The sequence below is a fragment of the Nomascus leucogenys genome, chromosome 6 (genome assembly GCF_006542625.1).
Source record: "Nomascus leucogenys isolate Asia chromosome 6, Asia_NLE_v1, whole genome shotgun sequence".
Lineage (NCBI taxonomy): Eukaryota > Metazoa > Chordata > Mammalia > Primates > Hylobatidae > Nomascus > Nomascus leucogenys.
This window is the reverse complement of record NC_044386.1, coordinates 76,778,475-76,803,558: the sequence shown is the minus strand read 5'-3', so window position 1 is coordinate 76,803,558 and position 25,084 is coordinate 76,778,475. Positions and strand designations below refer to the sequence as shown.

Below are 25,084 nucleotides of genomic sequence, written 5' to 3'. Positions count from 1 at the left end.
ACTGCATGAACACACTATGGTCCCGCCTCCAGGACTTTGCACACACAGGCTGGTGGCTCCATTAGGAATGCCTCCCTACCCTTCATCCCCGTTTCCACCCGAAAAACTGCTGCTGTCACAATCTACCCACAGTCACCTAGGCCAGCGCTTTCCAAGTCCTCCAGGCTGGCCTTGTGTCCCCCTCCTCTGTGATAGCTCAGCCTTTGAACCACCCCTGTTAGGACACATCACAGTTACTGCCATCCTTGGTTGACTTTTTTCCCTTGTAGTAGACCCCAAACCCACAGGGAACAAGTGTTTAGTGCATCAATTATCTCATATAAAAGATAACTTCTCTCAGGAACTGAAATCACCTTTGCCAATCTGCACATTTAAATAAAAACTGCTTTAGAAACAGATCACTATAGTTAAAAAAAAAAAGTCCCCCCAATATGTTTTGAAAAGAGCTTATATGTCAACCAGACCCAAGTGAAATTGTACAAAAATGTAGTATGGTTCTGTTATGGATTCAGTGAGGAATCCACAGCTGGAAGTTGTGAGGCTTCTCAACTTCCTGGAATTTCTTCCCATTAGTAACATGTACAGTCTATTTCACATCAGAGGACAGAAAATGAGATGGCTCTAGCATTGTAGTCATGTGAGTAGCACTCAATTGTGCAAGACTCATGAAACATAACTCAGTATTGAACTTGGAGAGAAATTAATGAAGAAAACACAGCAGCAAGTAAGTATTAAATACCAGACAGCGCTTGACATGGGCTGTTGGGGTATTTTCTTTCACCAGCTGGAAAAAGATAACAAACATGAAAAATGCCTTATGTAAAACAGGAAACACACCAATACAGAGCATACAAAAGGTGCACATCACTTTGATTACGTACTGGGAGTGTCATGTGTATAATCAACTCCTCCTCCTGCCCCCTCTTACTGATAATAGGAGGTAGGTTAAAACTGACGACACACTTAGCAGTTTCCCACTAAAACAAAGGAAAACCAGCCATGATGGTAACAGAAGATGTCACACTAAAACTTGATCAATCTCTCACAAATGAAAGGCTAGCCAAAGGAGGGGAACCATTAAAATAATTAACTGGGAGGCCATTAGGCTGAGGTGGCTCCAGTGCCTTGGGTTCTGACCTAAGCAAACTGAAACCCATCTCAGAATGAATCGTCACAGCTTAGGAAAATGAAATTTAAATTTAACCAATCAGAAAACACCAACTAACCTCTAAATAGGGACCTTTTTTTTTTTTTTTAGACAGCGTCTCCCTCTGTAACCCAGGCTGTAGCATAGTGGTACAATCATAGCTCACTGCAGCCTCAAACTCCTGGGCTCAATGAGTCCTCCCACCTCAGCCTCCCAAGGAGCTAGGATTACAGGTGTGATCAACTGTGCCTGGCTAATTTTTTAATCTTTTGTAGAGACAGGGTCTCGCTATGTTACTTAGGCTGTTTTCAAACCCCTGGCCTCAATCAATCCTCTTGCCTCAGCCTCCCGAAGTGCTGGGATTACAGATGCGGCCTAAGTAGGGACTTTCTGCTTTAACCAATCAAATATTTTCCTTGTCTTGCTTCCATAAACGCCTATTAAAGTTTTTCTCTCAAGCCCCCTAGGTGAAGCCCTCAATTGCATGTGGCCTGGTGCTGCCTGCTCAAATAAACTCTTCAAAAATAGAAAACGAAAAACAAAACTGATGGTCACATTTAATCAAACTGTTTAAATCTTATAAGGAAAATGGAATTCAGTATTTTAAATCCACATTAAGTTTATTTTATTTGAACATTTATTTGACATTATTGTTTATTTTATTTAAAATTTGTTTTATTTTGTTTTCATTTTAAATAAATGAAGCCTGAGTGAGCTCTAGAAAATTCCATCCCTGACCTAGTCAGTTCACCATTTCCCTGGATTTCTATGGGGGAACTTCAAGCTATTTCCTTGTGAAATTGTCAAATTTTCAAATAATGTAATGGCATAAACTTCCCCTGAAATAAACATTTTAAATTATTTTATTTGAAATTTGTTTATAATGTTTTCATTTCATTGTTTTCAAAATCAGAGTGTCGGGGCTGTGTGTGCTTGCACACATCGCAAAACTCAACCACAGGTTAATAAATATACCAAAGCTCCCCAGCCAGCCACCATCCCCAACACCCCTGCTTTGTTATTCCTTCTCGTGGGCCCTCATTTATAGACATTCTACTTAAAACGGCTTTAACGAAAGAATAGTTCATTTTCACATTGAAAATGTTATCAAAGATGTATAACTGCCAATCAAAGCATCTAATCAAAACGAGATTACTAGGGCTATGAATTCTAGGTCAAAATAGAGGAATATGATACTTTATTGTGAGTTCTTACAGCCTTTCCAGGGGAAATTGATGCCATCACATTATTTGAAAATTTGAAAATTTTCAAGGAAATACTTTGAAGATCCCCATTATTGTTTTCAAAACCCCTAGAAATCCAGGGAAATGGTGAACTGACTGGGTCAGGGACAGAACCTTCTAGAGCTCACTCGGGCTTCAGCCGTTGTCTCCCTCTGCCTGCTCTTTTCCTGACAGTGCCATGTCTTTAACCCAGTCTCTTGATCCCTCTATGATCTGGCAAACCATTGTTTCCATTTCCCTTAACAAAAGAGGAATTATGTCTGATCCCCACATACCCACTGTGACTATGAGAATAATTGATATTTTACACTCTTCCTCAGAAAAAGTGTTTTATTTTTGCATAGCATTCCTTAATTCTGTTTTGGAAGTCCTGCAACATTGTAATTTCATAGTTACTATATTTTTTAAAGTGCATTCTCTTTGATAAAACCACCACAAAATGTAAGAATAAAAAGAATAAAGCTCAGCCTCTTTTTAACAACAAAAAAAAATAATGCATAGAGAAATATGACAAGATCAGAATCTGCCCTGCACTAATGCAGCATGAAAGAAGAGTTTAATAAGGATGAAGAAAATGGTACATTATCTCATTTGGGGGGATGTAAGGGAAATGAATTAAGGCCACAACAAAATGAAACTGAAAAATTGCTAAATGAAGCACTGAGTGGGGAAAATGAAAAATCAATGAAGGAATGGAGGGAAAAAGGTACATTTTTCATCTTCATGATGCTTGATTGGGTTTGTGGAAATTCATTTTCAATTAATGTGTCTTGTGGCATTCAGCCAGGCTAGATATGAACATGGCACATATTTTGATCAATTTTTTCCTATTAAGTTTGAAGTAATATATAATAATAGAACTATACCATTCAAAAGGATCGGTTGCAACTGGGTTCTGAGGTAAAATAATGTAATTTGGTTTGATTTCTATCTTATATTAAAGATAACCCAACTTCTCCAAAAGGAGAGGAGGAGCACTCTGGCTCCCCCGGGTACCCAAACATGACTTGGCTGTACAAATGTCAGGGAAGGACAGTTAAACTGCTTCCCAATCTGAGCACGTTCTCTGAGAAGGAAGAAAGGAGGAGTGTGCAAGCTACCAGGAACTTTGCTGGCTTCGCTCATGATTCTCAGAAACAACCCTATGTGGTTATCCCCACCAGACCATGAAACGCAGGTGCCAAGACTTTCATCATTCATTCATTCCCTTCACAATCATCCGGATGCTCATAGGGCTGAGATTAAGACCCAAGTAAGCATCTGTGAGGGCAAGGCCCAGGCTGTCCTATTCACACCACACCCTGTTCAGAGGTTTGCTTGCTTCCATCCTCCCAGTGATGACAACCTATGGCTGCAAAGCTGCCCTGGAGAGTTGGCAGGGCTGGGAGGAAGGTTGACATGTGATATCTTCTGTCACAAAGGATCTGCTGGGGCCCTAATTCTTTAGGCTGTTCTTTTTTTCCCTCTATGATTCAAGAGGAGGCAGATGGAATGGAGATGGGGAAGAAGCTTATTTACCCCTGTGCTTTTCTTGATGAATTCAGTTTCAGAGACAAAACACCAAATCCTGAACAGGAGTGTCCAGGGAGAGAACTGCTTCAAAATCATGTAATACATATATATGGAAGCCCCTAGCTCCACATCTGGCACAAAGCTGATGCTAAAAAATTGCATTTTGGAAGCTCTTCCTAAAGTTCAAGTGCATGGAAAGTGAACACTCTCTAGCACTAGCCAGGGCTCTCCTTGGAGCCTTCTTGCTGTCCTCCGTGCTCCTCTCCCCTCCTATTCACCCAGCATCCCCTGGCCAGAGGTACCACTCTGGAGCTCAGATCTGATCAGGCAATGGGGAGCCATTGAGGAATTATGAGCAGAGTGATGAAAGACATCCTTCTTGGCTTGGTGCTAATAAACCATCACAATTGGTGTCAAACTATATTTCTACCCTCTTCATTTCTCACTCCCTCGTACCATCCAAACTAGATGAATGCTCTGTGAACTCACCCTGTACTTTCTGGTCTGCATGTTTTTGCTTTTATTTATTCTATATCTTGTCTGACATGTCCACCCATTCAATCTCTGCCCAGAAAAATTCAACCCATCCTACAAGGCCTGGTCACACACTACCTCCTCCCTAAAGACTCTCCACCCACATCAGAATTAGTTTGTACTGGCAGGAACTGTGCTAAGCATTTAGCACACATCACATCAGTCAATCCTTACAACTACCTCTTGAGGAGGTAATGTTATGACCATTCCCGTATTATTGATAAGGAAACTGAATCTTGGAGAGGATAATTTGCTCAAGATACAAAGCCTAGTCAGTAGCAGAGGCAGGATGCAAAAGCAGACTGAATTTACTCAAAGCCTATGAACTTAACACTAAGTTTCCCAGCTTCTGTGTTTCCAGCACCAATGCATTCTGCCTCAAGTTCAAATGAGTTTACATGTCAGCCAGAAGGTCCTCTGAGAGCAGGAAATCATGTCCATTTTTGCACTCAGGCTCATAAGAGGCTCTTCTTAAATGTGTACCAACTGTCCCATAAGCTCCCCATAAATTGTACCTGGCTCCTCCTCATCCTTATTCCCACTCTTAAGCCCAAGGAATGGGTTTCCTTCAGTCTTCAGCAGAGGGGCAGGAAAACAGCATTGTTCAAAGACAATGGCACAGGGGAAACAACTCCAGCTTAACAAAAGTGACATGAAAAAAATCAGTATGGCAATGCTATTAGAGAAAGAAGCTTTCCGTGAGCCAAAAATAAAAGGAGTCCTATTCATATGATACACAAAAATAAATTCTACACGGATCATTATTTGTCCAACAAATATTTATTGAGCAACTATCATTTGCCAGTGACTATCCCAGGTGTTAGAGATACAACCACAAACAAAATAGATACAAGTCCCTGCCCTCATGGGACTTACATTCTAGTGGAAGGAAACAGGCAACAGACAAAATATACATGCAAAACAGATAAATAAAGTGCATGACATATTATTGGATGATAAGTGCTATGGAGAAAAACAGAGTAAGAAAGAGGATAGAGGGGACGGATGTGCAGGTTGTAATTGAAGACCTAAAGATGAACAATTAAACTTCAAAACTATTACAGAAACTATCTTTGCGTCAAACAAGACACACAACACAGCCAAAAAGATTAACTTTACTTCTGCCAACATTAAAAACTTACATATTATAAAAGATACCACAAACAAAAAACATTGACTAGGAGAAGATAATGGCACCCAAATAGTTTTCCATAAATGATTAATATTGATAAGATGTAGAGTTCCTAAAAGTCAGCTGGAAAAAAGAAAAACAGCCTAATATAAAAATGTGCAAATGATATGAACAACCATTTCATAAAGGAGGAAACTTGAATGGCCAATAAGCTTAAGAAAAGTTTCTCAACCTCACAAGTTTCAATAAGTAGTAATCAGGCTGACGCAAATTAAGATGAAAACAATGAGATGCCATTTCCTAACTGGCCAAAATTATAGTCCACACAGTGCCGAGTGGTGGTGAGCATTTGGAAAATCTGCCCTCTCACATGTGACTGGTGGAAAGGTATGTGCACTGTGGGCAGCGATTGGGCAACATCTAGAAAAGGTGAAATTGTGCCAATCCCATGCCCTAGCAATTCCTCCTCTAAGTATACTTCCTAGTTAGAGAAGCCTGGAGACATGTTGGTATTGTTTGTAAAAGAATAAAAATGTCTATGAATAGGATAAATAAGTTACAATATATTCAAATAAAAGAATATTAGCCATTGAAATGAATAATCCAGATCTATATGGAATAACAGCAAAAAGAAAACTGAGAAATAAGTTGCAAAATATGTACAATTTATTTTTAATATTATAAATTAAAATTTATGTAAAATTTAAAACACAAACTAAGCCACATACTAATTTTTTATATATATACACACAGTAAAATCATCAAGGCATGGCCTAGAGACCAAATTGCCTCTGAAGAAGAAGAGAGGGTGAAAGAAGGAAAAGGAACAGAATCAGGGACAGGTAAAAAGAAAACCTCTTCTTTATCTGTGATGTGTTCTTTTATTTAAAAAAAAAAATCAGAAACAAATGTGCCAAAATGGCAACATTGGTTAATCCTAGAAGAGCGTACGTGGATTTTTTGTTTTTATCATTCTCTACAACTTTTTGCAATTTAAATTTTTTTCCAATTAAAAGTAACAAGAAGAAAACAACAAAGGCTGGCTTTGGAGTCACAGATCTGGGTATGTAGCGCAGCACCGTCATTATTTGCTGAGAGACTGCCAGCTACTTATTTTTTAAGACTCTAAGCCTCAGCTTCCCATGCTTAAAAAACTGGGCAAATAATACCTTCCAGAGATGATTGACATGGGAATGTGACATCCATATGCATAGCCTTGGAATGAGAGAAGCATTTGTGACTGGTAGTGACCCAAACATGAATTACTTAGCCTCACATAGTTTCTATGGCCAGAAACTGGGCACCAGGTGTCTGAGAAACAGTTTAAAGTCAATTAGAACAATTTCAATAAAGAGAACATAGGTTCAATGACATGTCCGAAGAAAATAGCTTTTCCCTTGAAAAGACAATTTGTATTGTGAATACAGTAACGAATACCTGTCATAGAATGAACCTGCTTTTTTTAATAATACATGTAATACATACAGGAAAAAGGCTGCCACAGTTGTGCTCTGATACCTTCTAAAAATTGACATTTTAGATAAAGTGTCTAAGATTTTAAAATAAATAAGTGAATAATACCATGCTAAACACTAGAATTAGAAACTATAACATTGTCATTTATGATAAATCACTCCTGCCTCAAACTTTTGAGTAGCACCTCCTTTGGGTGGGGCGTGAGTGGCCATGAGACAGAGCTGTAGCCTTGGAGTCCAAGGCTAAGGATCCAGTTAAGGGAGGAAAGCGGTGGCGGGGCAGGATTTGAGCACATGACTCAGGTTCGACAAGCAGTAAGTCAAGTTCACACCATATCACAGTACAGGCAGGAAAGAGGTGAATTGAGGGGCACCAGCAAAGGCAGACAAGAGCAGGTTGAGGTAGGTCCTGCAATGCAAGGAACCCAGATCTAAGAAGATCAACAATGAGCCTAGGACCCAGGCCCAGGGCCAAGTGCAGGAGGCGTGGAGGGCATCCACTTAGGAGGCACTCTCAGGCTATGCAGTACTCTAGGAACCTCACTCACTATCTGCTCCAGAATAAGGCCTGCCTGGCCTCCAGGTACTGTTCATAGCCCAAAAGAGAAAAGAAACTCTAAAAGCAGAAGAAAGCACACCACCTTGAAAGTGGGACTCACAGGAGTGACCCATTTTCTCTAAAGGTCATTGCATTCTCTTAATTATTTCCTTTTTTAAAACTTGGCAATGAATCAATGCTGCTAGAACAAATGCCAGTGACTTTTCCACCAGAGACTTAAAAAAACATTACAGCAATAAAGGTATCCCTGAAAAACAGTGTAGGTAAAAACACTAAGCTAACATCCAGATGAGATTCTCAAATCTGCCTCTGTCTCCCTAGTGGAAGTCTGAAGATACAGCATCGTATCTGGGGATCTGTGTCTAAACACAGCACCATGCACAGGTGAACAATATTAACAGTTAATTACTAATGTGGAAAAGTATTCATCTGCTTCTTTCCCATCCCCTGCCTCCTTGCTTAAGCTGGGCAGAAGCATCTAAACGAAAGCCAAGGCAAATATTAGCAAGAAAGCATCTTCATGCCTGCTTTGCCATGAAGGAGTGATAGGCGTGGAGAACTAGCCAACGTCTGAGGTACACTGGGCCTCTGAACGCACTCACTCCACGAGCCCAGTCTCCCAGCTTATGTAGACTCATGCCACCCATTGCTATGACTGCAGCTACTACTGCTAGTTCTCAGCAAAACTGTCATGTTCTAATAAAACACCAATGCCTGCAGCAATCTCAAGAAAGACCTCTATAAAAATAAAACATACATGAAGGATGTTTCAGTTCAACATATTTCAGCCAAATAGATTTCTCTTTATCAGATACACTCCTTTTCGTGAAGTTGGTTGAACCAATTCAGGCAAAATGCTGATGGTGACAGAAGCAAGCTAAACTCCTCTTAGAAGAGTCCTAAGATGAGTATTGATATCCATTCAGGAAGGACACCTTCAGGGCCACCTCCCATATACAAATAGAACCAAACCACATAGACACCTGGCTGCTCCTGTACTTTCTGGGGGGTGATCTGGTGGGAGCACCTCCTGCCCAGAGCACTAACATTCTTCAAGCTCTCTTCCCATCTCCTTAGCAGATGTCTTTGGCAGCTTTTCCATAAGTAAGGATTCATCTTTCAAGCCTCCACCTGGAACTTTCTGAATGGGTTTTTCAGTAGTCTTTTTCATTGCAGTTCCTTCTTCGACGTCTACTCAAGTTCCTAAAAATACTCTGTGGATCTGTGAGTTCTCTTGACTCTGCAGTTTGAGGCTGTACAAGTCAGGGTGACAGTGTGTGGGTGTTTTCACAAACAAGAGCCCCACATGGTCAAATTTTCCTTTCAATAGTATGTCCTTCCCGTTTTGTTCATTGGCTCATCATAGATAAATACCACCTCTTCCCAGCAGAGAGTGTACAAGTGTTCTTCTAATCACGAACAAGAAACGAATCGCTTCCAACCCAGAGCAGACTACCAATTTATCATCTTCCAAAGAGCCGGAGACTAAATCTGGAGAAGAGCTCGTGCGACATGATCTGGAGACAGTTCAATTGAGTGGATTAGGTTTGTGGGCTCGGTGCTATGGCTCCTTTCCCCTACCCCCATTTGGCTAATTACCAATTATGAGAAGTACGTGAAATCCTCTAAACATAGGGCATTTAGCAAAATGTACTTTTGTGTGTTGCACATTTCAGCACACCACACAACAGTTTTGAATTAAATTGTGTGCCAGCAAATGACTGAACCATGTAAAAAGGGAAGATACTTGCGATGAAGCAAATTTAAATTTTAAAAATTGCTTTTTATATAAATGTTCTTGTGAAGAGACTGATGGCTAAGCTAGAAAACAGCACAGAGCACAAAAGAGAAGAGAGAAGTATACCCAAAGATTGAATGTGGCCAACAAGACTCCCAAAGGGAAAGATGAAGGGCAGCCCTGTGCATTGCTCTGGAAATCAACATAGCTACTTTTGCTTTTAGTTCACTTAACTTTAGGTATACACAGCAGAGTCCATTTACAGGTGGTAATAATAACAGCCACTAATATTTATTATTTCTTATGATCCAATTAACATTCTGTGCATTTTATACATGTCATCTCATTTAACTCTTACAAAAAATTGGGTAGATACTATTATTAACCCTATTTTATAGACAAGGAAACTAGTAACTTTTCAAAGGTCCACAACTAGTAGATGCAGGTTTGTCTGATGCTAAAGTCCATGCTCATTGCTATTTTTCTAGACCATCTTTTGTTGTAGACACATAAAGGTCTCTAACTGGGTGCATGTGGATTTAGGGACTAGTAATGTAAAGCCTTGTTTGGCCAACTGGCTAGAGAGCCAGATACTCAAAGCTTCAACTCTCTGAAGAGTTATTACTCATCTATTATTCTCCCTGACCCAGTTTGTTTCCCCCAAGGAACTGCTGCATTATGACTACAGCATCACTCTTTAAAAAAAACCTAAGAGATGACCATTAAATACTTTGAAAATCATTCCTTAGGAATCGCAATTAATATTCTGCTTTGCCTTGAACTTGAGAAGTGGTCATTGCTAATATAATTATTTCACCAAGATTTTTTTTCTTCTCTTTCTAAAGGGGTACCACGTGGCCAAGTGTAACGTCTTCTGTATAGACAGAAGTGAATAATTTAAAGCAGGGCGAGGCAGACACGTGCATACACGCACAGTTGGAAGACGATCCATGAGAATCGCTCTTAGTCTCTGTTAGTGGCAGTCCAGCTTTCAAGGACTTAGGTGGATTGGATTCTGTCCCTTTAAGTTTCTATTATCTATTTAACAAGCATACCTCCTCCCACCTTAGTAACATCTCTCTAGATGGGTCTAAATAGCCTTTGGGAAGTTTGTATTATCTGTATACCACCAGGCCAGTACAGCTATTAAGATTAGGCTGTCAGGCCAGGTGTAGTGGCTCACACCTGTAATCCCAACACTTTGAGAGGCCAAGATGGGAAGATTTCTAGAGGCCAGGAGTTGGAAGACCAGCTGAACAACATAGCAAAATCCTGTCTCTATAAATAATAATAATAATAATAATAATAATACAAAAATTAGCTGGGCGTGGGTGCACGTGCCTATAGTCCCATCTACTTGGGAGGTTGAGTGGGGAGGATCACTTGAGCCCAGGAGTTGGAGGCTGCAGGAAGGTATGATTGCACCACTGCACTCCAGCCTGAGAAACAGGGCAAGACTTTGTCTCTAAAACAAAATAAAAAACAAAAAAAGAGTGAGCTGTCACAGAATCCTCCCAGGACCAGGGGCTGGCAAGAAGTGAAGGTCCCCTGACAGTGCCCAGAGAGTCACAGACTTGGGTGCTCCTGGTCCCTGGTGACTGTCTCCCTGGCTTGCTTTCTGTTGAGCCCTTCCTATTGAGTTCACCAGCAGCTTCCCGCCTCAGGCATAGGAGCTTCTGAGGGATGCTGGCCAAATGCATGAACCCGAAACCCAGCAAGGAGAGTCAGGCCACCGCTCTGATAATCCAGGACAGCGATTCTCAATCCTGGATGCATATTAGAATCACTTGTAGAGTTTTTAAAATGAAACAAAACCCAGTGCTCAGTCTGCCTCCATCCCATCTGCCAGGTTCAGGCAAGTCTTAAAGCTCCCCAGGTGATTCCAATGTGCAGCTTGGGTGGAGAAGCACTAATGAGAAAATCAATTCCTTGCACCTTTGCACTTATTAAACATCTCAATTATAGCAAAGTGGGGTAGAGTGCAATTGCTTTCAGCAAAAGAAGTCTAAAGAAAATGCCTCCTCTGCAAATGAAAAGAAACTCCCTTCAGACCCTGTTGGAAGAAACATTTCCTATATCACAAATGGCAAAGGGAAATCAAAAGAAAGACATGATAAAATGAAAGGATGCCTAATGGCTGCACTGGGAAATAGCTAAAAAAAAAAAAAAAAAAAAAAAAAAAAACCTCTTAAGAAATTACTGTTTATTCAGCTGAACAATATCCCTGCCCATTGGCAAAAATGTAAACCCACCCTCTTGGAAGGCAAATAATTTATTTTTTCCTTCAGATCACTTTCCCCTTGGCAGGAGAGCTGCTTTGGTTGGCAGCAGGTGAGCCATGGTGAGAGCAGGTAAAGAGGGTGTGAATGACTCTGTGGACTGAAGAAGTCACACTCAAAGATGTGTAAGCAGAGGGGCACTGTGGGGGCCTCAGGATGCTCTCTTACTTTTTACACTCCTCCCAGCTCTCCCAGTGCCTTTCCTGGCAATCTAAAGAATGCAGCTTGATTCAGGACCAAAGACCAATCCCAACAAAGCTTTTCAACAGGACAATAAAGGCCAAAGGCAAGACTACCCTGGAACTCGGGTGACACCAGTGGGTAAGATCCGTGCCAGCAGGGCCCATGTCTGCATGACTCCCCACTGTGTACCCAGCCCCAGCATGAAGCAGGTGCTGGTGGGTATCTGCTGAATGGATGAATGAATGAATTTCCCCTTGAGGGCTTTTTATTTCCAATCCCTTGGCATTTTTCTGTATTTTCTGGCTATAAGAGGCACACGTGGGGCTTTTTTGGCTTTGTTTTTTCATTTTTATCAAAGCCAGAATCAGCTGGAAGAACTAGTGATGGGGGAGATACCCAACCCCCTGACATCCATAACAGGAGACTTAATTCAGAAGAAAGACCTAGCCTAGTGAGAGGTACTTGGTCCCATATTTCACAGAAGACGTTTTGTGTTGTCTTTTCTCAATGAACTTGACCACGTAAGATAGGTACTAATCCTTCATTTCAAAAGGGCTCACCCCACCATGAGCCCTTCTTGCATAGTACAAGTCCTACTGTCTCCCACCATGGAAATCAAGTCATTATTAAGCTAAGGATGACAAAACTTGGGCCAGTTACTTTTTATTATTTGTTATTTTATTATTTATTATTACCATGATAGAATGATACTCCACTAAGGTGAGAAGAAACATGTTGCTTAACATTTTAGGATTCCCAAGGATCTCAGTAGTAATACCTGGATATTTTGAGCTAAACAAAAGAAGCTCATCATTTAAAAAAACTAAGCTTCCTCATGGACATTATGGCCAATATGATACCAACAATGGATGGAGACGAGACTCCCATCCATGGTGAAAGTGAGGCTATGATGAAGACGAGCTTCCAGACCCATGTGAGGGAAGAAAAAGGGTCCCTAATATCTGCTACACTTAAAGGCTGCCTATATGCCTGGGGAGCCAGAGTTCACAGATGAAAACATACTTCTCTTCTAGAGTCAGAGTTCAAGATTCATTTCAGAAGTGGCCAGTTCAGTAGTCGGGATTTTTCAAAATTTGCTCCAAGTGATCTGAAGTGATTTAGTTATGACTTTGCTGATTTTGCTCATTATGCAACATAATGATAAGGCTGAGCTCACAAAAACAGGCACAGCATAGTAAACAATAGAGAATTCTTTATATGATGAACAGTTCACTGAAGTCACCAGACTTCCTCCACACAGTCTTTAAGGTTACAGAACACAGAATTTGAGGAGGAACACTAGAGAACTTCTAAATCAACTTCTTACTTTGTAAAGAATGTACCCATGATGAAGGGCTAAATGCCTTACCAGTGCAGCCAGTATTAGAAATGTTTTGTTTTGAATGAAGAGCTGCAATTTGCCTTTGAAAGTGACACTTTGAAAGTGTCACCCAGTGGTTCTGGCCTGGCCTTGCTTCACAGTACAAAATAAAGACATATTCCCTCATGTTTTCTAAGATGTGAGTTCAGCTCCCATCTCTCCTTGGGCATGACTTCCCCAGTTCCCTGAATTATTCAGGTTCTCAACTCCTTTCCAATGTGGTCTTGTTCTTCTGAATGTGCTCATCTGTCCATGCCCCTTGACCATGTTTCTAACTTTTAAAAAAATATATTCACATAAATGGCTATGGCAATTGAGATTTTAAGCTATTCTTTTCTTATGTAAGTTAATGTAGTATGCTGGGCAAACACAAACTTTCTAAATCAGGCAGTAAAAATTATTAGGAATAAAAAGTGTCTCTCTCTCTATTTGTTGTTGGTGGTGGTGGTGGTGGTGGTCTACATTCACTGTTGAAACCCAGCCAGCCCCTATGGGGTGCTAACTCTGATGGCATCCTAAATTTTAGCTGGTGATTTCTTTCCAATGACTGGGCCTTCCAGACCACAGACCACATCAAAGCTTAGAGAAGCTTATCTGGAAGATATGAAATCACAGGTAGAAAAAAGCAAAGCATGGACAGTGATCTTTATATGCATCCCTACACACACACATATACATATGTATACACATATGTATATATGTATGCACATATGTATGTGTGTGTGTATGTATGTGTACTCCTTCACTCCCTTCAAATTGGTATGTTTGTTATATTCTGGAAGTAAGTTAGGAAACAGAGAATTCTAAACTTCTTTGAAAGTGTCTTCTAAAAAAACAATGTCTCTGATTCTGGTACAGCCTTAACCTCTTACAGGTAAGGGTTTAAATGAATCAGAAGCCAACCAGTATGAGGTTTTATTCAATAGTTCCCTAATGATTAGATACAAGAATGACACAGACACCCCCCTGTGGTGAGGTGAGAGAAATGTAGTGCTCACAGTTAAGAGACTCACATGGGGGAAAATAAGGGATGCCCTTGCCCCAGACTTCGTGGGTGTGAAATTCAAAAGCAGGAAAACTATGCCCCAACAGCCAAGGCTCACTGAGATGCTAATTGTGGCAAAGTGATGCTTTTCCTTGGAAAACACACTCCTGGCATCTACCTAGTGTTGACGATAGGGCAGGATCTCCCTCCCCATTACTGTCATGGGCAGTGCTCCTGCCTGGATGCACGAAAGGATTGCAAAGGTGTGTGCATGGCTTCCTCTGCTATTCCACTGCTCCCCAGAAACTTGTGTGTGAACCAATATAAGATGTACATGATTCAACACAGTATAACTGCACTTCTCGTTTGCGGACAAACTTTTATCTAATGTATATGTTTATCCTACACACAATAAATAAGATGTCCCTTCCCATACTCACAATTCTCTGATCTTAACCCCACAACATTAATATCCCCAATATCTTAGAGACTAATAAAATAGATACATTTTAAATCTTCCATTTGTCTGTCATGTACATGAATTATTTATTAGAAGTAGATATGCTTTTAATTTTAATAATTCATTAATAAAACATAACTTTTTAAAGTAGTACTTTAATATAAGTAATATAAGGAAAATGTTTTTTCATTTTTCCACTGCCAACCAAATGTTTAATTAAATTGAAACCTTTTCTTTTCTTTGCAAGTTAGAGAATTAGACTCAAGGGAATTCTTATAACCCTGTTAGTACTAACTGCTCTTTTTCTATCAGATTTTTCCATCGGGTTTTTTTAATTGAGCAAGAAGAAAACTACAATAATATGTGATTAGCTTTACAGAGCACGGACTTTCTTCTTTGGAACATCACCACAAGAGAGGCGGATTATATTGACACAAATTAAAAAAAAATTTGTTCCTCTTAGAGAAATAGAAATGTTCAACTTACCCGTTTTTTCATTTAGAAAAGAATAGTAAACTATGCCCATACAGTAAATGTATAGCTTGGTTTCCTGTTACAGAGACAGTTAGGAGAGAAAGGATGGTGGCAAAGGAAAAGGAAGAAGAAACAGGACTGGGAGAAGAGAATGAGGAAGGAGGGAGAAAAAAAGAGAGAAACAGACAAGGAAAGGGAATGAAAGACAAACCCAGAAAAGGATAAAGGACAAGAATGGTAGCCGAGAGAGACAGACAGACGGCTGTGGAGGCAGTGCAGGGACCTGGGCTAAGTTCACCCTTCCCATCACCCCCTTGGGTCCCCCTGAGCTGTGGGTACCCACTCAGGCTATCACTGTCCTTTCACAGTGGGTGAGCTTATGAACTGTACTTTCCAGCTTTCTTAACTGTAACCCTTTGACCTGAGGAAACCCCTCTTTTAGGGGCATCATCGTCATCAGTCCATGGGGCACATGTGGGGAAATCCCACTCTGGGCCTAGATGGCAGTGGCCTGAGCACCTCGGCTTGTGAGCCACAGGAAATGGAAAGGCAAGGCAGACTTGTTCTGGGGATGCTTCCCCACCACAGGAAGCAATCCCAGGCCTGTGACCTTTTGCAGATGCTTACCTCCTCGACCATCTGCTTGACTTTCTTCTGCTGGCAATGCACCATGTCATCTAGGTGTCTGATCCGCTCACGGAGGCTGGCTGATGCCTCCTCCAACTGCTGATACCTAACACAAATAGGAGAAAAAAGCAAATGAGTCCTAAACCAAAGCAGCAACAGCAGTAGCAACAGTCACAGCTTTAAAGAACATTGCCAAGAAGGCCAGGCATGGCGGCTCATGCCTGTAATCCCAACACTTCAAGAGGCCGAGGCAGGAGGACTGCTTGAGGCCAGGAGTTTGAGACCAGCCTGGGCAACATGCCGAGACCCCCATCTCCACAAAAATAAATAAATAAAAATAGAAAACATGTATCTTTTGGGGAAGGTTTGGTAAAAAAAAAAAAAAACTGTAAATTTAAAAAAAATTTAAAAATACTGCCAAGAACAAGAAATCAAACCCTAAGATCCATTCTTCTTACTTTATGTGATGACCACACAAAGTAGTGTGATTACTAACAAACTACCACACCAGAGGAGCACAGGACTATTTTTCAAGTTCCCATTTGCAAGTTTTATCCCATATAAGGATGATTATTTTCCAGGGACTGAGAGATAATTTTTTTGCACCATTTACAGATCTGAGAAGCTCTCTGTTTTGGGGGGTTAGTAACATATTGGAACATCCAGTAAATTACTTTGATGGGGGTACGGGGAAGAAGGGGTCCAGCAACACAATAAAATATCTGAAATCAATGGCAGGGTACCGAAAAGTCTAGAATCACTGTTGCTCTCCATATCCTTTATTTTTGGCAAATGTGGGACAAGCTGAAAGACCTTCTCTACATCCAAACAGAGCAAGCCACATCACAAAACATTTCATACTTTTGTTTTACAACAGCACAACTTATTCTCCAACATTGCTTGGACTCTTCAGTTCTCTGGGGCCGCTGGGGCTGGGCACCAGAGGAAAGGTCTGGTGGTCTAGTTCCCGTGCCCCATCTCTGCCTCAGCACTATGTTAATGACTAGCAAGCCTCCTATAACTTTGAAAACTCTGAAATTGCAAATGAGGAAGGAAAAATGGGTATTTTTTCAGCACATACTATTTGGCAGGCAGCAAGCCCAACAGTTCTCTTAACAATAGCAACCTAGTGAGATGGGCACTGTTATCACCGTCATACCCATCTCCACCGTTTAAAGATGAATTTCCATGTGGCACAAGCATGACTCAGGGAGGTTAAGTCACTTGCCCAAAACATTCAAATCATCTCAACCTTGTTTTCCTTCACTAGAGACCCCTGAATGGCCTCTCTGCATTTTGATTTCTAGAAGAGACAGCGTACTATTCCGTGTTTTTCATGTAGGGCTTTATATACTCACTGCCATAGGATAATGCAAGGTTTTACTAAGCAAAGTTTGGAAACAAAGAAAGATGTTTTAAAACTGGTTTCCAAAGCAAATGGTATTAGTCACAGTTGATGAGTTTTCTCATCAACAAGGTGTATCCTGTGGAGTTCAAGGCGATGGAGAACATTAATAGACTGAACTTTTGCACTTGTGAAAGTATTTGATGTGTTCCACTACACTAACAACCAGCCATGATCTGCAAGATGTGGCTGGAGGCTTCCAAAGAAACTTGTTCCATATTGGAAACTCTCAGCCCAATGTTATGTATGCTTAAGTCTGTAATAAGGGACAACCACACAAATGAAAATGCAAGGGTCAAATGAGGTCATAAAAACACAGCGTGTCCACAACCTAAATCCATTACAAGACCAAAGGCATTACATCTCACCTTTCCTTGTCAGAATCAGTTAACTCCCCAGACATTTCTGTTTCATGTTCTAGGAGTTGAAGTTGCAGTTGATGACGTTCCTAAAACAAACAGAAACTGATATTTTAATCAATGGATCCCAAGTTCGACAGAGAATGTCTATTTAGCAATTCTAGCACTAAGGAGTCCAAGTCTACATGACAGCCCCTAGGTTTTACACACTTGCTCAGCAAAGTCCAAACAAGGCTCAAAACTGCCAAGTCTGTTGTTGTGTATTTATAGATCTATTTATGGGTCAGAGACAAACATCCCAAATAAAACCATTCGAGATTCATTTTCCAAAGTATTCCATCAGCCCAGGCACAGTGAAAATTTATAGCTCCAAATAATGATAATCAATACTTTAAATTGGTGGCTTGTGATACTGCAAAATTCTTTATTATTTTCTGAATCATCAAGAAAAGAGGCTCTGGAATTCTGGCAATATCCTATATTCTAACCTGTGGTGTTTACACAGGTGTATTCACTTGTAAAAATATGTTGTGATCAGAAAAATGGCCCTCCAAAGATGTCCATGTCCTGATTCCTGAATCCTATGTGTTATCTTACATGGAGAAAGGAACTCTGCAGATGTGATTAAGTTAAGGATCTTAAAATGGGGAGATCCTGGGTTATCCAGTTGGGCCCTTCTAAGGAGGAGGCAGCAGGGTTAGAATCAGAGGGAAGGAGCCTGGAAGATGCTCTGCTACTGCCTCTGAAGCTGCAGGAGGGGGCCACAAGCTGAGGAGTACAGGTGGCCTCCAGAAGTTAGAGAAGGCAGGGAAGTGCATTCCCTTCTAGAGCTTCCAAAAGGAATCCAGCTCTGCCAACACCGGGATTTTAGGACTTCTGACCTCCAGGAATGTAACATAATATATTTGTGTTGTTTTAAGCCACTAACCTTGTGGAAATTTGCTATGGTAGCAATAGGAAACATACGTGCACCAAGCTGTGCACTTTGTACACTTTGCTATATATATGTATATTTAGAGGTTTGCCCAAAAAAGGAGTCTGGAATCATTTCTTTGGACAAAGCTGAAAAATGTTCATAAAAACATGGTTCCCGTCATAACTGAAATTGCACTAAAAATACATTACAGATGTTAGCGTTAACAAATTTCCTTAAAATGGAAGTTTATCAAATCCCACTCACTAACTGGGAGATTATTTTACTTTAGGTCCTTCTCTAAGAACTAATGTTCCTCATCTTTATGTTCAGAAATTCCACCCAGCAAACTCTTACTAGCTACATAGATTCCAAACCTCTTTTCTACCAAATTATTAAAAGCAAATCTTTGAAAATTTAACTGCCACAACTTCTGAAGCTGTAAGCAGTGGTATATCAAGAGGTAGGCCAAAGGGGTGGGGAAGCAGTCCACCTTGAGCAGGAAGAATATATTATCTCTGAAATATTTTAAATAACAAAGGTAGATCAACTTTGACTGGGGTTTTGTTACTGTTTTTAAATCTCTACAGCAAATGCACATTCTTATGGCCTGGCCTGAGCAGAACATTCCTCCTGCCCCTATGTGGTTGGAAGTTTTACATTAAGCCCTGAAATAACAGTGATAAAAGCTTTCACAAGTGAATGCCTCCCTCCAAAAAAAAAAAAAGAAAGAAAGAAAGAAAAAGGCTGTCATAAAGTAGAGCAAGTTCTAACTTACAGCACACTTTTAAAATTTGTTTTAAATTGAGGTTCAATAAATCTTAAGTGCACACTGCACAATTATTCTTACATTTGTAAACACCTGTGAAACCACTGCCCAGATTAAGGTATAGACTATTTTCTGTTCCCCAGAAGGGTGCCTGGTAGAGAACACTCCTTCAAAGATTTTTACTGATCAGAAAAAAAAGGTGTTTGAAATACAATGCCCAACAAGAGAAACAGTAAACTAAGATATACGGCAGAGAAGCCATTCAAAAGCACATGGTTTGTCCTTGAGCAAAATCCAAAACTGACAGCAGGATACGTACACTGCCACAGCCCTGCCTAGGGACATGCCGTTCACGTAGTGTGAGACAGGGATTTGGCCAGATTCCTGCTCTCAAAGATTTATCCCTGAAAAGGAAACAGCGTAAATTGGCCTATCTAATCTCAGTTCAATAAATAGAGCATTTCTCTGGCCTAAATGGAAAGGAAGATTTAGAGAAAGGACAATAAATTTCCAATCACTAAAGAAGAAGCCAACACCACTTGGGGAAGGTTTTGTGTTTCCTAAATGCTGGCAGGGAGGGCTGGCCTTACCAGCTTCCTGGCTCTACCTGTTCACCCCACATGAGGGTTCCATATGAAAATCAGTTGTGAACGACAAGAAACTTTCAGAACCTCAAGAGTACAATGAAGATAAGCATAAAATGGGTTGAGCTAAAGACAACCTGACTCTGAGGGCAGACACCTAGGCAACCTCGTAACAAAGTAAAAATCATAGCCACAAATGATTGAACCCTTACTATAAACGAGGAACCATGCTTAGCACTTGGCGTGGATTTTTCTCATTTATTGCCCACAAAAGCCCTAAGAATAAGAAGTTACCATTATCAGCATTTTATAGAAGTGGAGACTGAGTTTGGAAAAATCAAGTAACTGCAAAAAAACTAGAAAGAGACACAAGATTCAAACCCCCAGGCTGTCTGATTCTAAAGCCTATGTTCGTAATCACCACCTGTGGTCTCTCTGTATGATGGCGTCTCCCCAGACCACCCCGCTATGCTGCCTGCTCACCTTGCTTCTTTATGCTGCAGGAAAACCTGCCGCCCAGAGAGACAGCATCTGAGTTAACTGGCATCTTCTGCTGTTATAGGAGGTCAGTAATGTGGGAGGAAGCTCACCCAAGTTCTTTTTTTTTTTTTTTTTTTTTTTTGAGATGGAGTTTCACTCTTGTTGCCCAGGCTGAAGTGCAATGGCACGATCTTGGCTCACTGCAACCTCCACCTCTCAGGTTCAAGCAATTCTACTGCCTCAGCCTCTTGAGTAGCTGGGATTACAGGCAAGCCACCACACCAGGCTAATTTTTTATATTTTTAGCAGAGATGGGGTTTCACCATGTTGGCCAGGCTGGTTTCGAACTAGTTCACCCAATTCTAGAAAGCCCCCTTGTTGCCCAAACTTCACCACCACCCGCTCTGGTCAATACTAATGTTAGTCCTGACTAAGCCAATCATCTACTCTTCAATAAAAGATGGAATTCTGTTTTCCCAGGGAGTAGAAGTGAGATTGTAATTGACTCTTTAGTTTGCCCAAGTCTCTCCCAATTAAAAAGCTAAAAAGCTAAAAAGAAGCACCCAGTGAGCTCTGAAGCTCCAGAGAACTGAATTTAATGCAGTTCCCATAGTGGTGACACCTCACCTTGTGAGGGGACAGTAGAGGGGCTTATGCTGCAAACACCTGAGGTAAAGCAACCTCTTCTAAGCATCGCATGAAGCCTGATAGTGACCTTGCTCTCACTGTCCCTCCTCTGCCTCCATCATCAGATTGGAGATTCTCGGCATCCCGAATGAGTCACAGGGTGCTAATAATGTCAGGGTCTTGGCAGGTCACTGCTCTCTGCAAACTCATATGCAGCCAGGGAGCCACCAGAAATCAGCCACAGCCTTGGCCCTGAACTCCTGGGTCCAGAAGTCAGCCGTCACCTGCTAAAGGTCACCCATCCTTTCTCTTCCTTCTCTTCCTTCCTTTCCTCTTTCGTTTCTCCCACCACTTCCTCCCTTTCCTCCACTTCCTACTTAATTCCTGGCTTCTTCTCTTTCTCTAGACAGGCTTCATTATCCTAGCTGAGCTCCCGCCTTCCTCAGGTCCCCCCACCCCACTCATCAGCCTGCTTACGACACCTAGAGAAATGGGGCCTCCCCACTCCCTCAAGTCCCCAGCGTGTCAAGGAAAAGCCAACCCTTGAGACACAAGCCCCAGAAACAACAGGGTTGTTGTGTTGATGTAACACCTAAATAGGGCTTGATAATTCAGTGGATAAACTAAGCTTATGCCTGGGGCACCAGCAAAGCCAGGCTGCTAAAATATTAATTTTTCTAAAGAATCTCACAAGTAATATTTTTAAAAGCATTAAAATAGTTACCATGGGAAAAATGAGAACTTTGTTGGACTTTCTTATACTTTATTTTATAGCTTTGTCTTTTTTTTTTTTTAATCACAAATTTGGGAGGTGAGAGGAATCCATATCCAGGGCTTCTCGTATCTCAGATGGACCTGCAGGGAAAAGTTTGGGCAAGTGGGCAATAGGCCCAACGCTGTGTCCTACCTTTTCCATGCGCTCAATCAGCCTGTCCAGCTCCCCGATCCTCTGGTCTTTCTCCTCTAGGCTGATCTCTGCCGCTTGCATCTTTTTATTGGCTTCTTCAATTGCTTTCAGAAAACTATTGGTTTCTTCCTGCAAAAGAAATATACTCTCGTAAGTACAGGCATGGAGTACCGAGGCTACTCACCGGGATCCAAGCAGCTCTGGCCTTGCTAGATCATGATTTCTCTTTAAAACATGACCTTGGAACCTGAAAGTGTCTCACAGATCATGAACTCAACCTCATGGTTCTGGTTCTCACCTATGAATAAAGATATATCGTGTGGCTGGTTAATGGGCCTCACTACTTTTTTTTCTATTTTTTCCCTTGAGTTTTTATAGCCAAAAGGTGTAAAAGAGGCCTACAAATGTTTGATAACATTGAGTAGGTGCTCAGAATGTCATTGTATTAACCAGAAGTGTTAAGGGAATTAGAACCAGATCTGGAATTGAATGCAGAATTCTCAGATCCTTCTCCCATAATGCAATGCATCAGCTCATTACTAATAAAAAAATCTTGTCAATCATCAGAACATGTATTAAGCCTCTAAGGACACAGATGAACCAGACATGGAGTCCCTGCCTTCAGGAACTTATAATCTCCTGGAAAAGACAAGATGTGAGATGCACAGCCCCACTCTAATGGCAGGTATAAAAGAATTCCACAGTAAAAGCAGAGAGAGAGTGAGCTTCCTAAGGACAGCTAATACTTTTGGCTCCATGACCGGGAGAAACTGCATGCATGGAGAGGGTGGCATTTAAGGTTTTTAGGGAGCTTAGGCAAGAGCAAGGACAGGGAAGGAGGAAATTTCAGGTAGAGAGAAGCAAATGGAGGGAGGGAGGGCACAGCTGTGGGCAAGCCCAGGGTTTGCTTAGATGCTGGCAAATTGTCAGATGAGCTAGAAAAAGGTGTGTATTTAGAGACAGAGACAAGGGGCTATTCTGAGCAGGGACAGGGATGAATAAAGGCAGAGGGGAAGAGGGGAAGAGGGGAGGGGAGTGAATGAGCAGAAGAATAATTCCTTGATCCCTTACCCACGGCCGAGTCCACTAACCCACCTCTAAGAATAAACACTACTACGTAAACATCACCAATAATAATGAACCAACAACTCCCTGTTAGTTAACATCGGCAGCTACAACACACACACCAGAAGAGCCTCCTTCTCGGCACTGTGCTTCCTCTGTTCTTCCTGCAGCTTCTCTTCATACTGGCTGTACAGCTTCTTGGTCATCTCTCGCATCACCTCAGCATTGGCTTCTTGGGACGATTCCACCTACAAAGAGACTCATTTCAGAATGACAGCTTTTGCAGGGCCCAGGAGAATTGGCAGCTTCCAGTCTGTGCATTTCATGTGGGGACTCACAGAGGCAGTGAGCCCATCCACTGGGTTCTGCAGCAGAGAGACGCAGCAGGACCTAACAGGGAAAGGGAGGAAGAGAGGTGAGCAGAGCCACAGAAAAATAAAAAGTGGCATTTCACATGAATTTTGGGGGCATTCTCAGGACAAAGGTATGTTCCACATGAGTGACTTTTTCAAAAGGTAGAAACTTATTTCTCTAAGCAATCTCATCAGTTGCATTGGCCAAGGCAATTTCTAGGTAAGACCAGCTAAGCTCAAAGGAGAAATCTGGACTCACCCTTTCCACACGTTTGTCCTTTCCTAAACGTTGCTTTTGGAAACATTCCAACCTAGCGTGGGGAACACTAAGCTGGCACCCCTAGTGCTGAAGCAGGCGTGGCTTAGGAGGTGAGAAAAAGTCAGTGGAGTTGCAGGTGGGCAGGGCTTAGGTTGGTGGTGGCTGGTGCTTCCTGTTTGCCAGGCCACGTCCTCACACACAGACTTCCTGCTATTGATTTTATGCTGCAGAAGGTTTGCGGTCATCCCCTCCTTCCAGGTTATTGCCTATTGCAGAGAGCTGAGTTTGCTGCATACCTAAACTCTGGAAAAGGGAGGCATTCTTCAAACTCAATAGGTTACATGATGTTTATTTCCAAGATGTGACAGGTCTCTCTTGACACCCTTGACTTCTCCCTTCTCATCAGTGGGCAAGTGTTGGCACCATGAAGTCCCAAAGTGGAAAATCCTGAGCAGAGCTTATGACCAGCTGAGAGAGACCCTGTGTGCTGTGAGCTCCATTTGCAGTGCACGCACAGCTTGCTGGAAGGGCTCTGTCCCTGGAGGCCCATTCACTCTGCATCCAGGTCATGTAACATACCCTGAGTTCCTGAAGCTTTTTTTTTTTTTTTTCAATTTGGGGAGTAAAATATGAGAGTAGGAAAAATCTGTTTAACTCCACTGTCAAGATGAAAACAAGCATCAGTCTCTTAAACAGGCAACTGTGGGCTGGAGTTAAGGCCCTGGACTCCAGGGAAGCAGCCAGATTGCCAAGCAGCCTAATGATGTCCCCAGATGCCTGGTGACAGGCCACCTCTGGAACCAAAACGACTGAACAGGACACTCACATAGAGTGGACACTCAATAAATATTTGTGGAATGAATGATTGAATAAATCCCCTAAGCTGAAAAAAAATACTTAAATCAGCAATTTCAGGCTTTTTTAGTAATATAAACTTTTTTCACCCCCAAAGTAACTCTTACTGAGAAAGGCAATATATAGAAAAGAAGAACTGCCCTATTAGAAGTGAACATAGAGAGGAGATGATCTGTTCCATGTCTGTGGCAGGTCAGGTGAACTGGCAGCAGATCCCCAGGGCGGCAATACAGAGACTGGGCGGCGGACTGGCAGCCCCTCCTCCCCACCCAGCCCACCCCTGTGAAGGGGCCCACACTTCCCAGTTTGTCTCCCTAACTAAATTACCAATGGTACGAACTTTCACTCCCTCACATATTCTGCTTTGAGCAATAAACTATGTGGATACGCTACCCATAAGATAGCCTAAGTCTCTGCAGAGCAAAATTTTCAAACCACAGACTTACATAAAAAGGAATTCATCCAAGATACAATTTATTAAGTGCCCTCCAGGAGCCATTCATGGATCTGCTCCTGTCACCAGGTAAGAAGTCTATCCAGGGTTTAAATTTGGGAGGGCCACTAATGCCTCTAGGGCATTAGAAGTCCAGCTAAGGAATGCTCCCAGCCTAGGGGGCCAAATGGGACATTCCCCAGTGCCCCTAGTCACCCACCAATTTTCTTCTTGAGAAAATTGTACTTGGGGTACAGCCCAAGTACCAGCTAATTGTGTGCCCCTCAGCTCTTTATTGTCAAGCCAAACAGAAAGGCCTTGAGACCTCAAAGAAAATCTATACAG

The 25,084-nt window shown here is 41.6% G+C and overlaps 1 protein-coding gene across 2 annotated transcripts in view; it reads right to left on the bottom strand.

The window, feature by feature from the left end:
• Positions 1–25,084, bottom strand: part of MYZAP (myocardial zonula adherens protein) — a 93,754-nt gene that overhangs the window by 30,128 nt on the left and 38,542 nt on the right. Inside the window, exons 7-11 of one of the 2 annotated variants that reach the window (XM_030814477.1) lie at positions 22,962–23,087; positions 21,775–21,903; positions 17,504–17,583; positions 15,731–15,836; positions 9,039–9,120 (exon numbers count right to left, since the gene is read on the bottom strand). In XM_030814477.1, coding sequence (XP_030670337.1) covers positions 9,067–9,120; positions 15,731–15,836; positions 17,504–17,583; positions 21,775–21,903; positions 22,962–23,087 — 495 coding nt within the window. In that variant the 3' untranslated portion in view covers positions 9,039–9,066. Of the gene's footprint in view, positions 1–9,038; positions 9,121–15,730; positions 15,837–17,503; positions 17,584–21,774; positions 21,904–22,961; positions 23,088–25,084 lie in introns of those variants that run through there. The other variant, XM_003267027.2, reaches the window with a different exon arrangement.